We start from the raw sequence: 13,098 nt of genomic DNA, 5'->3' as shown, positions 1-13,098 counted from the left end.
CTATACAGCAGGGGTAGTCAACCTGTGGTCCTCCAGATGTCCATGGACTACATTTCCCATGAGCCCGTGCCAGCGTTTGCTGGCACGGGCTAATGGGAATTGTAGTCCATGAACATCTGGAGGACCACAGGTTGACTACCCCTGCTATACAGCATTGTGCCTTCTAAACTCCCCTCCCCTCCCCAAGTCCCAAGTATTTCCCAACCTAGAGCTGGCGGCTCTTGTGGATTCAGATCTGGATTAAAAGCTGTCCAAAGAACAATAGAACCACTTTAGGTCCACTTTGGGGAGAAAAGAGTAGCATGAATAATTTGAACACCCCCCCCCCCTTCAATAAATTCTTGTTTTCCATAAGAGTTAGGTATATTTTCTGGTTTTAACCTGTGTTTCATCATCGATCTAGGTGACTGGGCATGAGCAGGCCTACCATCTTGCTCATGCGCAGAGCCAGTTTGGTGTAGTGGTTAGGAGTGCGGACTTCTAATCTGGCATGCTGCATTCGATTCTGCACATGCAGCCAGCTGGGTGACCTTGGGCTCACCACGGCACTGATAAAACTGTTCTGACTGAGCAATATCAGGGCCCTCTCAGCCTCACCCACCTCACAGGGTGTCTGTTGTAGGGAGAGGAAAGGGAAGGCGACTGTAAGCTGCTTTGAGCCTACTTCGGGTAGAGAAAAGTGGCATATAAGAACCAACTCCTTCTTCTTCTTCTTCTTCTTCTTCTTCTTCTTCTTCTTCTGGCAGGCTTTCTGACGCAGCTATGTTTCCCAAATATATTCTGCATGATTGTGGGGTTTCTCAAAGTCTGAAGAATGTTCCAGGGGTTTCTCAACGGTAAAAAAGTCGAGAAAGGCTGCCTTATGGGACACACCATTTTCCCTAGAGCGGTGGTCCCCAACCACCCAGGGCTGTGCTGGGCCATGCATGCGCGTTTGCGCCATGTGCGGATGCAAATGAGCATTTGCAGCACTCCCACGCATGCGCACCTGGGTCGCGCATGCGTGTTTGCGCCATGCGTGGCCGCAAATGCACATGTGCGGCACTCCCACGCATGCATGCGTGCACGGAGTGCCGCACATGTGCATTTGCGGTCACGCATGGCGCAAACGCATGTGCGGGAGTGCCCCACCGCCGCTGGTCCGCAGCCTAGAAAAGGTTGTGGACCACTGCCTTAGAGGCTCTTAGCTGTAAAGACAACTCCAACAGTAGGAGGTGTGTACCTGCACAGGAGATACTCAGTGAACAGTAGTTACAACTTTGTTTTAGTGTCCACAACATAACCCAGTACTGGATTGAAATCCTAGGGCTTAGACCAGGGGTAGTCAAACTGCGGCCCTCCAGATGTCCATGGACTACAATTCCCATGAGCCCCAACCAGTGTTTGCTGGCAGTGGCTCCTGGGAATTGTAGTCCATGGACATCTGGAGGGCTGCAGTTTGACTACTCCTGGCTTAGACAGTAGTGGACAAAGCTGGACGGCCCAGGCCATCCCGCTCTTGTCATATGTCAGAAGCTAAGCAAGGCCTGCTCTGGTTAATACTTGTATGGGAGACCAGCAAGAAATCCCAGGATGGTTGAGCTGAGGAAGCCAAATGGCAAACCACTTCTGTCAGTTCCTTGAATCAAAAACCCGACAGCGTTGCTCCCCCAAGCCAAATGTGCCTTCCTGGCACCCTCCAGAGCAGGGGTAGTCAAACTGCGGCCCTCCAGATGTCCATGGACTACAATTCCCAGGAGCCCCTGCCAGCATTCGCCAGCGAATGCTGGCAAGGGCTCCTGGGAATTGTAGTCCATGGACATCTGGAGGGCCGCAGTTTGACTACCCCTGCTCCAGAGAGACCGGAGTGACTGCAGAGGGTTATGTTAGTGGCTCGGAACCTCTTGTGATTTTCGCACACTGACTTTGCAAACGTTGAAAAATGGTCGAGCTCAGAATAGCCTGGAGCGATCGTCCTTTTAATGCATTTTGGATGGGAATTAAAAATACATCCTCTTCTTCTTCAGTTCAGACAAGTCTACTCCCACGATCCTCTGGGACTTCTGTAAGAGAAGGTCTCAGACAAAAAGCCTTTCGGATCTCCATCCTTCTAAATAGAGAAGGCTGGGGACCCACAGTATGCAAAGCGGACAGTTTGCTGCCACCCCATGGACCTACCTCTTATACATGACCATACGAATATCATATATTTTTAGCCGTTTTTTAACTTTCATATGTAGAATCCTGTGTTTTTAGGAGCTGTGATTCTGCCTTCCTATCATCCTTGCAAAGTGGCTTTTTGGAATCCATTTCCCTGAGATTTGGCAACTGGAACGTCATGATTCATGAGTGTAGCAGTAAAATTTGCATTCTGAGAACTTTCTCCTCCTCCTCCTTAGCTGTCAGATTACCCATCAGCAGTAATTTCCCTAGTTGACAACATACTTTTCATCGATGAAATTTCTGCAGCGATGTTTGCCAATCTTGGGGGTGATTCATAAAAAAACACTTTATTTATTTATTAGATTTGTATGCCACCCTTCCTGCTTTTTCCAGCAGGCCCTGAGCAGCTCACAATCGTCAAATTAAAACAATGACAATTTTAAAAGTTACAAATGTAAACATTACATTTAAATTTAAAACATCATTTAAACATTAAAACGGGGCGGCATTTGTGAATTACTCCTTTAGGGTTTTTTGTATGCCAATTTTAAAGGTTGAAGGTTCTTGTCATTTTGATACAAGTCAGTGCTGCTTGGTACAAGCTAAACTTGATTAGATAAGTCATCTTTTCTAAAATCGGTGATGTGTTCATCTCATCCTTGGGCCAGATCTGACATAAATGTCACTTTGTCAGCCTGGGTCAGGGGTTTCATAAAAACGTAATGCCATATACAGGAGATGTAAATTGTATAAAGCAGGGGTAGTCAAACTGCGGCCCTCCAGATGTCCATGGACTACAATTCCCAGGAGCCCCTGCCAGCAAATGCTGGCAGGGGCTCCTGGGAATTGTAGTCCATAGACATCTGGAGGGCCGCAGTTTGACTACCCCTGGTATAAAGGAACAAACGCCAACCGAATTAACAATACCATTTTTTTTACTCAATATATAAACATGCTTACATATTAACATTCTTACAGTATCTCCCCACCTTCCCACTTCCACTGCCCATTATTCATTAGCACGGGAGGGCTATATGGAGACATAATGCATGATCTCTGTCATCTAGCAATACAGATGTGCTTCAGGAGTTGAAGAGGTCCCCAAATCCTCCTCTCGGCCATGTGTGCTGGCCAGAAAATGTGTCGCATTTATATAACCTGAAACTTTGGTCATTAAGCTAAATTGGCTGAAATCCACAATTGGCCACAAGGACTGAAGGGTTCTTTCCAATTTAGTCATGTTTTCTTCTGCGGTAAGCAATAGAAGAGTCCTTGTAATGGCTCTGCTCATTTCTCTTGGGTCTAAACACACTCTTGTCCGTTCTTTGCCAATGCTCACAATTCCGGTCAGAGTGGCCTTTCCTTCCTTTAAGTTCCTCCCCCTTGACTGTTCTTGTATACAATTTAGTTCTTTTGGAGCTGGCAATTTGGTTCTTTTTGAGTTCTACGGGAGTCTTTTGGGGTGCATGGGCAATGTCATCGGCTTGGATCAGGGGTAGTCAAACTGCGGCCCTCCAGATGTCCATGAACTACAATTCCCAGGAGCCCCTGCCAGCAAATGCTGGCAGGGGCTCCTGGGAATTGTAGTCCATGGACATCTGGAGGGCCGCAGTTTGACTACCCCGCCTTGGATGAATGCATATTTCTCAGCTTATTCAAGGTCGCTTGTAATCTCTACTTGAGGACTTCTATTCATCCAGAAAAACCGTGATATGGAAAAATAGATGGTATTTATATCAGAGTGCCTAACTGTTGGCACTTAATTTGTGAAGCATATGTGCATTACACTTTAATACATTTTTATGCAGCCTTGCATCGTGTATTGTTTTGGCTCGTGTGTGGATAATTTCATGGGCAGTGCCTGTGAAATTCCTATAACTCTGAAAAGCAACCAAGACCATCCAACTCCTATTGGTAATCTGCCTAAGCCTCCTCATTTATATTCTCATCCCCACCCCCTCCAATATATTATCTCTTTTGTTCCAGATTTAAATTGGCTTCTGTGAATCAAAATTTTCCAGTTAGAATTTTGTATATCACATGGCAGGGGCTCTGAGACGTACATGGTTTGAGTGGGGTAGCCCTGTATAAATGTACTCTCTGCACTGTATACAAGCACATAAAACTCAACAGCAACCAGTTGTGCCCGTCTACAGCAGCAGATTATTCACAGCACTGATTGGCCTGTACCTGGGTCATCACTAATCTACTTTCCTACCATCCGTTGTGGAGCAGCTTTGCAGTTCTTTAAAAAAAGAGATCGTCCCTTTTTAAAAGTGACCAATTAATATTTAAATGAATACATGTTCAAAGTTTAACAGGATACACTGAGTGCTTGAATATCTCGGGGGTGGGGTGGGGTGGGGAGAAGAACACAGGACTTGATATCACTTGTATGTTTTTCTCCAATTGGCTTTTGAAGGGGGAAATAAGCTCAGTTCCCAGGAGAAGAAAGAGGCAGGGCCCACTGTGCTTAAGAGATGCCTGTATGCATCACAATAGAAATGGCAGTATGATACTAAGAAGAGTTACACCCTCCTAAAGCCATTAACTGCCAAGGATTTAAGAACATATTGCAGCCTTTCTCAACATTTTTACTGTTTAGAAACCCCTGAGACATTCTTCAGGCTTTGAGAAGCCCCAGAAGTGGCACGATCGTGCAGAATATGGTTGGGAAATTAACAGTAAATTTCACAAACTTCTAAATCAGTGGTTCTCAACCTTCCTGATACCGTGACCCTTTAATACAATTCCTCATGTTGTGGTGACCCCCAACCATAAAATTCTGCAAGTGTTCTTTCACAGAAATTAAACCAAAATTGACCAACGGCGTGAAAATCCATTGTTCATGATTGTATATAAATTGTACTTTTTCCGGGGTTTCTCAGTTCAGTTCTGCCTCTTTTGTCCCACCCTGCCGATCTCGCTCTTTTCCGCTGCTCCAGACAGACGAACGCTCTATCTCTATCTACCCCACAAGGCTGTTGTGTGGCTGCCCCCCACCGGCCAAGCTGCTTGCCCTGCTGCAACCCCTGTGAAAGGGCCATTCGACCCCCCAAAGGGGTCCCGACCCCGAGAAACATTGTTCTAAAAGGTATCGATATAACTCGACCCACGACTCATCCTGGTATGGGGACCCGGTCTGTAATTTGCTATTAATTTGACACATACACAAAGAATTGTTGAAAAACATATAAGGACTTGCTACTGAGGAAGGACTTCTATTGAAAACGGGTATTACCTGGAAACCGTTCAGGCAAAAGTCCTGCTGAATAAAATAGAGAAAAGAAGAAAGAAAGGACATTTTTGTGGAATATTCTTTATTGTGGATTGGCATTGGATGGGTCTTTTTCTTCTTTTGGTATGTTCAGGGCTAGGCCTGCCTTCTGCTCTGTCTGGGGGGGTCCAGGATACACAATGGCAACAAGTACAGAAACGGACAGGAGCAAAGGCTACACACGTCAGTCTGGAGTCAGATATCCCAAGGTTCAGTCCAAGGGCCAGGGGAGGAGGAGTCCAGTTCCAAGGCTTGAAAAGAGGTGCAGAATTCAGAAGTCGGGGTCCTGGACTTCAGGAGCAAGCACAGATTAGACAAGGAGTAAGGCGTTAGGGTCAGGGTTTAGCTCAGTCTGCTAAACAGGCCACCATATAGAGGGGTGGCAAGCGGGGTTGCTCCCACTTTGAGCTTTGCCCAGCACAGTGGCCTCTCTAGGGTGTGGCAGCCATAGCGTGTGCCCTGTAGGGGGCACTGTTCAGTCCCAAGGGAGATGCTGCCACAGGTGGTGGGAACTATGCTGTCATGGGCAGCCTTGAGCTTTTCCTCCTCACCCACCCAGCCGCAGAAGAGAGCAGGGCCCCTTGGCGCTGTGGCTGGATTGGGCTCCCCTGAACTCAGCTCCATTCTGAGCCAGCAAGAATGATTGCCAGATACTTTCAGCAAGGCAGCCTGGCATCCCCCCCCCCCCAACCACATAACCCACCCAGGCACACCCCACACACCCCTTCCCTACTGTGTCACTACGTCCCACCTAGATACGCCACTGGCTCATAGTGTTCCTTTTATTTGCACCTTTTGCTGACTCAGCCCCCAAGGGCCAGGTGTCACTCCTTACAGTCACATTCACCTTCCTACAGGTGCAGGCCTTTTACCGTTTCGCTGTGTTGGTTCCTCTGCTCCAGGAGCCCATGCTGGCCATTGCTAAGCAGCCAAGCGGGCGCTCCTTCATCTGTCCTGAGCAGCCAACAAGTGCTTTCTTCTTCTTCGATGCTCTGCTGGCTCAGGAGAGGCTGTGGGTGGGGTTGGGGTTGGATGCAGGCTCTTTGACATCTCTTTCTCCTCCTGGAAGACTGAGCAGCCCCACTGTGACTGGGAAGCATTCCCATTCCCCAATGCTTCCCCCACTGGGTCTTCTCCCAGATCCCACTGTTCAGGTGGAGATGCCGTCAGAGTGGGGCTGGATTCTTCACATTCCTCCTCCCCCAAGGAAGTGAGAGTTGGTTGGCCCATTTTCTCCAGGGGAACTGATCTCTGCCTTCTGGATGCAGGAATTCAGGGGAGCCTCACGGGGAGGTTGTCAGGCCCAGTTTACCATCCGTGGACAATAGGTCCGTGTCCTTGGGGGAATCAATCCTGTTTGGCCATCAGCCCGAGCCAGAACGCGGGCCAGAGATCTCAGCCGAATCAATAGTTTGTCGTTTCCGGCATGAAAAAAGAATCTCGGTGGCTATTTGCAGCTTACAGCGTCTGTCTTTGTGTATCTGCAGGAAACGAAGTGATTGCAGTGGACTGGAAAGGGCTGCGAGATGTGGACCAGATCAATATGGACAGCACCAGCTCGCTCCACGGCAGCAGCATCCATCGGCCCTCCACGGAGGTGAGCGCCCCTTAAGTGGCCACAGAGGGAAGAACCTGTAATTGATCGGGGACTTCAGTCTCTGAAGTTATTCAGGCTCATGACGCTTGTCTTTTTCAGCCTCGGTTTTCAAGTCCCAAATGGATTATTCTCTAACTAGGGGACAAGTCTGTTGCATTCAGGAATCCAACGGGTGCTAGAGTAGGGGGGGTGGAGTGGAAGAATCCGGAAAGGCTGCAGGACGCTGTTAGGGAGCTCACCAGCAGGGGCAGCTCTCATGCGGCAGGGATCCGCAGCCTCCGAGCCTCAGAGGGAAGTGGAAGGAGGAGGGGGTGGTCAGGGGTGGGGGATGGAAGGCGATTGGCTGTCCGCGAGCTGGTTAGGAGGGATAGAGGTGGATCGGAACAATTAATCCAGGACTTTAGACCAGGGGTAGTCAAACTGCGGCCCTCCAGATGTCCATGGACTACAATTCCCAGGAGCCCCTGCCAGCGAATGCTGGCAGGGGCTCCTGGGAATTGTAGTCCATGGACATCTGGAGGGCCGCAGTTTGACTACCCCTGCTTTAGACAATCATCAGCTGTGTCCATGATTACTAGTCTTAACGTTTGTCTAAACAACTCATCTTAGAGCAGCCTTTCTCAATCTTTTGCCTGTGGAGGCACACCTGAAATGTTTTTCAGGCTTCAAGGCATACCGGAAGTGATGTCATCTGGCCACACCTCCCAGCCGTGCCCCCTGGAAGTGTCATGTCACCCAGAATTCACACACACACAAACCCTGGTGAATTCCAAGCACTTTATTAGAAGCCTCTTTAAAAAGGTCTCTAAACCAGGTTCCCCAAGGCTGCAGCTCTCTGAACCAGGTTCCCCAAAGCCTGCCACCCAAGGCCTGCAGCTCTCCAGGGGCCTTCTGCAGCCCAGTGTCTGGCCACCGATGGGCACTAGGCCGCAGAAGGCCCCTCTACCTGCCACCCAAGGGCTGCAGCTCAGCAGCCAAGTGAAAACAAAAAGCAAAAACCTAAAAGAGCAGCGATTGATTCCTGCCGCGGTTAAAAATTCCTAGGTACTGCAGTGGGGGAAAGTAACTTACAGGGTGGGGTTGTTCCGCAGTTTACAATCTGGTAGCAGAAAGTTGGCGGCACCAGCGGGTGCCCTGGAAAATGTGTGAACAACAGTGAAAAAGACTGGAGAATAAGTGGTCCCCAAATAATCATGACCCAGGAAAAATGTGAGGCAAAAAGGAATGTCTCACGAGAAGGTGAGAAGGCAGTCTGAGGCTAGAATTGATGCAGTTACGGCATGCCAAAATGCCCTTTTGTCTGGTGCCTGTCTAAATTACTGAAGTTCTTTATAGCATCATCTTACATTAGCGTGGCTGCTCAGGGCTGCTCTTTTTCTTTATTTCTTCCATACAATCACAGCCAAGTCCTGGTCATTTGAATTACCAGGCAGTGATTTCTATACAGCTTAATGCTGTTCTCTGGCAGCTTCTGTGCCTTCCGTAATTTTAGGCGAGTTATTTATCTAATGAAGTAAATGTGATCTAATAGGACCTTTGATTTTCCAAAGAACAGAGCTATTTTTATTCAAACCTACTATGTTATTTTGGAGGAAGAGGCTACAATTTTGCCAACTGCAGAAAGCAAACGGCTCATTTTCGAGGGATGCTGGGTAAGGGTAGCTGGATAAGGCATGAGGCAGCATCATGCGCGCACTATTGTTACACTGCTAAAGCAAAAACCCCTTGAGGTCCAGCTCCTGGCACCTGTGCGTTTGCCAGTGACATCTTATTGGCCACCACTGGAGACTGACTACTAGACTCGTTAGACTCAAGATTGACTAGATTTGTCCATGATTCAAGTGGGTAGCCATGCTGGTCTGAAGTGTCACAACAAAATCAGAGTCCATTAGCACCTTTATGACCAACAAAGATTTATTCAAAGCATGAGCTTTCGAGTGCAAGCACTAGGAACTTCTTCCGGATGTTTAGACGGAATTTCTGTTGAATTAATTTAATCACATTGGTTCTGGTCTGTCCCTCTGGGGCAAGAGAGAAGAGCTCTGCTCCATCCTCAGTATGGCAGCCTTTTAAATACTTGGGGGCTTTCCGCACTCCTTCAAAATCGCACAATGGTTGCCAATTGAAAACGCTACTGATTTGCCATTATGCACAACGTCGTTGACAATCTGCCACACACCTGAAACTGATCCGCAAAAAGCGCTTCCTTGTAGCACTTTCAGGGAAATCCCCAAAAGTGGATTCACCCTCCGGAAAGCGCTACACTCCTGCAACCAATCTGCAACACTAGCGGGAAAGTTCTGTGTGTTACCATTGTTGTGGTTTCTACAAAGTCCCTCCCCCTGGCTCTCTCCTCTGATCGCCATTTTTTCTCCGAGCGAGCGGAGATCAACGCACCGGCGAGCCTCCGTTTAGCCAGTGAGGCTTCCCTGGCTGCAGTCCCTCCCCAGAGCTGTTTACAGTCACTAAGCACAAACAACAGAGAAGCCCATTTGCTGATTTATTTTCCCTTTATTTTTCACACTGTTTTCGGCCGAAAATCGTGCCCATGGGGGGGGATTTTTTTTTCACTCGTGGGGAGCGTGGCAACGATGAAACGGCAGCTCAAACACACCTGCCAGCTGGATGGGTCTCTCTGTTGCAACGAAGCAACGCATATTCGTTGCAACGGGTGTGTTAAAAAAAAAATCTTTCTTAAAGGGAAAGGGGCTGTTTGGGAGCATGCTAACGGCCGCCCATTGGCTGCTTGACGGCCAGGGGCAGGACGAGCTCGGCAATAGCGCTTCCTTTCTAGCGATTTTTGCCGAGACCGGAAGCCTGTGGGAAACGATAGAAATGCAACTGGATTACACTACAAACGCAGGTATGCATAACGACGAATTCCACTATTTTAAATGGCGATTTTTTGTTCAGCAAACAATTTGCTACAAGGATCCCAGTGCAGAAAGCCCTTTGAAGATGGTTATCAGATCCCCTCTCAGTTATCTCATTTCTGGGCTAAACAGACCAAGCTCCCCCAACCTTTCTTCATACATTTTGGTCTCCAAACCCCTCACCATCTTTGTTACCCTCCTCTGGACACGTTCCAGTTTGTCAACATCCCTCTTCAACTGGGGTGCCCAAAACTGAACACAGGACTCCAAGTGAGGCCGAAACAGAGCAAAGTAAATGTCTATCCCATCCTTCCTACCTGAGCCTCTTTTATCATGGCAATCAGGTGCTTTCTATGTACAAAGCAGTTACTTTGTCACTGAGCCACTTCCCCTAGCTTGAAGAGGCAATAAACCAGATTAAGAAAAATTGCATGTCCATTCAAGCAGCTGCACATGTTTGAGCTGAGAATGCAGCTATTGCATTTGTATGACTGGGATGCAAATTCCAACATGCTTCTTGTCACACATTAACAGCTTGCTTATCATTGGCTAGAGCCGGGCTACAATCCTCAGGGCCACAATCAGGGCCACGGTCCTCGTATGCAGGCTTCTTATTCGATGTAGACACCCAAGGGTAGAGTAGCGCTGGTTACCTGAAAGTTAAAAAACAAAGCCGGATGGTTGAGGATGGGTGGAGAATGTTCAGTTGGGGAAAAGGGTGAAAGTGGGAAGAGAGCATTCCGCACACGGAATAGCTCATAGATATTGGGTAAAAGGAAGATAGGAAAAGAAATGACATTCTAAGAAGAAAATGAAAACCGGCAGCAGAAGAAGAGTTGGTTCTTATTTGCCGCTTTTCTCTACCCGAAGGAGGCTCAAAGCGGCTTACATTCGCCTTCCCTTTCCTCTCCCCACAACAGACACCCTGTGAGGTGGGTGAGGCTGAGAGAGCCCTGATATTACTGAAAAAGAAGAAGAGTTGGTTGTTAGATGCCGCTTTTCTCTACCCGAAGGAGGCTCAAAGCGGCTTACATTCGCCTTCCCTTTCCTCTCCCCACAACAGACACCCTGTGAGGTGGGTGAGGCTGAGAGAGCCCTGATATTACTTAAGAAGAAGAAGAGTTGGTTCTTATTTGCCGCTTTTCTCTGCCTGAAGGAGTCTCAAAACGGCTTACATTCGCCTTCCCTTTCCTCTCCCCACAACAGACATGCTGTGAGGGAGGGGAGGCTAAGAGAGCCCTGATATTACTGAAGAAGAAGAAGAGTTGGTTGTTAGATGCCGCTTTTCTCTACCTGAAGGAGGCTCAAAGCGGCTTACATTCGCCTTCCCTTTCCTCTCCCCACAACAGACACCCTGTGAGGTGGGTGAGGCTGAGAGAGCCCTGATATTACTGAAGAAGAAGAGTTGGTTCTTATTTGCCGCTTTTCTCTACCTGAAGGAGTCTCAAAACGGCTTACATTCGCCTTCCCTTTCCTCTCTCCACAACAGACACCCTGTGAGGGAGGTGAGGCTGAGAGAGCCCTGATATTCCTGCTCGATCAGAACAGCTTTATCAATGCCATTATGAACCCAAGGTCACCCAGCTGGCTGCATGTGGAGGAGGAGAGGGGAATCAAACCCGGCTTGCCAGATTAGAAGTCCGCACTCCTAACCACTACACCAAGCTGACTCTATACCAAGCAGAGCCAAGGAACCTGAAGGAATGTACAGAACTATGTAGAAACAAGAGACTCCCTAGCCCAAAACCATAGCCTGCTAGGTTCTGTATAGCTGCGTGTATTCACTTATCACATCTGCAACAAATAAACTTCTGTCTGACATGTTCGTACTTTAAGTATATGCCTACCAGCTTCAGAGCTTGTGTTCAGTCACAGAGACAGGAGAAGTTTGAAACTTTTTTCAGGGGGAGGGTGGAATTCAGAGTTATTCTATTTCTGTGATCCTCTCCTCTCTGTCTCCCATCTTTCTTGTTCTTTGGGGTTACGGCTTGTCTCAGACACACTGGGATTTTCTCCATGGAAAACACTTTTCCTTTCTACAAAAACTGAAGCAGTAGCTCTTTCATTGGTGAGAATGTATTTGGCTGTTTGTAGTGACCTCCAGAGATAGCTGATGGAAAGATTGGGGGGGGGGGGGGGAGAGACATCACATTCTAACATCCCCTCTTCCTTTCCCACAGCAAACACGGACAGATTTCTCCTGGGATGGCATTAATGTAAGTACATCCTCTACACTTGAAACATTTTCTGTTCATGGTTCTTGTGCCCCATCTGTGTGTAGGAGCTTGACTCTCCAAGCCACTGGTTGGACTGCAGGTGCATACGAGAGAGGCTGGTCAGTAAGGCTGCCAGGTTCCCAGCTGGGCAGGGAATTCCCTGTCCCAGTGTCTCCTGTTCAGAGCAGCTGTGGGAGAAAAAATTAAAAACCCTGCGGCGTCACCTCCCTGCAGATTGAAAAATAGAAGAAAGAAAGAAAGAAAGAAAGAAAGAAAGAAAGAAAGAAAGAAAGAAAGAAAGAAAGAAAGAGGGAGGGAGGGAGGGAGGGAGGGAGGGAGACAGAGAGGGAGAGAGAGAGAGAGAGAAAGAAAGAAAGAAAGAAAGAAAGAAAGAAAGAAAGAAAGAAAGAAAGAAAGAAAGAAAGAAAGAAAGAAAAGCCCTAAAATTTACTGGATAAAATCGCTTGGTTAATAAAGAAAATTGTTTTAAAACAACTTTTAAAAAATTATGAATTGTCTGACTGGAGAATAGGTTTGTGCCCAAAGCACTCTGTGCCTGCGTGTGTGTGCCCGCCGTGTGCCCATGCCTCCCCCCCCCCCCCCGGTGCAATGCTTGCTGCTCTGGGCGCGAACAGCTGCTTCGGACGCTGAAACACCCAACCCTACTGGAGAATAATATTTAAAGAACATTAATAGGTAATGGTTAAGTATGTTTACAATCATCTAAGATTTTGTATTTATTTGACATAGTTTAATTGCTGTTGCACAGAATTTTGCAGCCATTTTAGTGAGTTGTGAGTTAATCCCAGAGAGAAATTTCCTGAGCCAAGCTGTTTCTGAATAAAAAAAACCAAACTCCTCCAGAAGAGGACTGATCGTTTTTCAGTGGATTGAGATATAAAAGGGGCACTTAAAGAAAACATGATTGATTGTTTCTGTCTCCCCTGACTTTCAGGGACAAATCTTTTATCTCTAGGGCTGTTTCTGCACTTA

At 47.6% G+C, this 13,098-nt stretch overlaps 1 protein-coding gene across 1 annotated transcript in view; it reads left to right on the top strand.

The window, feature by feature from the left end:
• The window catches only part of FAM131B (family with sequence similarity 131 member B), a 68,826-nt gene that overhangs the window by 33,874 nt on the left and 21,854 nt on the right, over window positions 1-13,098 (top strand). The window contains exons 2-3 of the mRNA XM_077345857.1: window positions 6,907-7,016; window positions 12,070-12,105. Coding sequence (XP_077201972.1) covers window positions 6,907-7,016; window positions 12,070-12,105 — 146 coding nt within the window. The remainder of the gene's footprint in view (window positions 1-6,906; window positions 7,017-12,069; window positions 12,106-13,098) is intronic.

Source organism: Paroedura picta, chromosome 7 (assembly GCF_049243985.1).
Source record: "Paroedura picta isolate Pp20150507F chromosome 7, Ppicta_v3.0, whole genome shotgun sequence".
Taxonomy (NCBI): domain Eukaryota; kingdom Metazoa; phylum Chordata; class Lepidosauria; order Squamata; family Gekkonidae; genus Paroedura; species Paroedura picta.
Note: the sequence above shows the minus strand (reverse complement) of the source record. Positions and strands in the feature narration are given on the sequence as shown.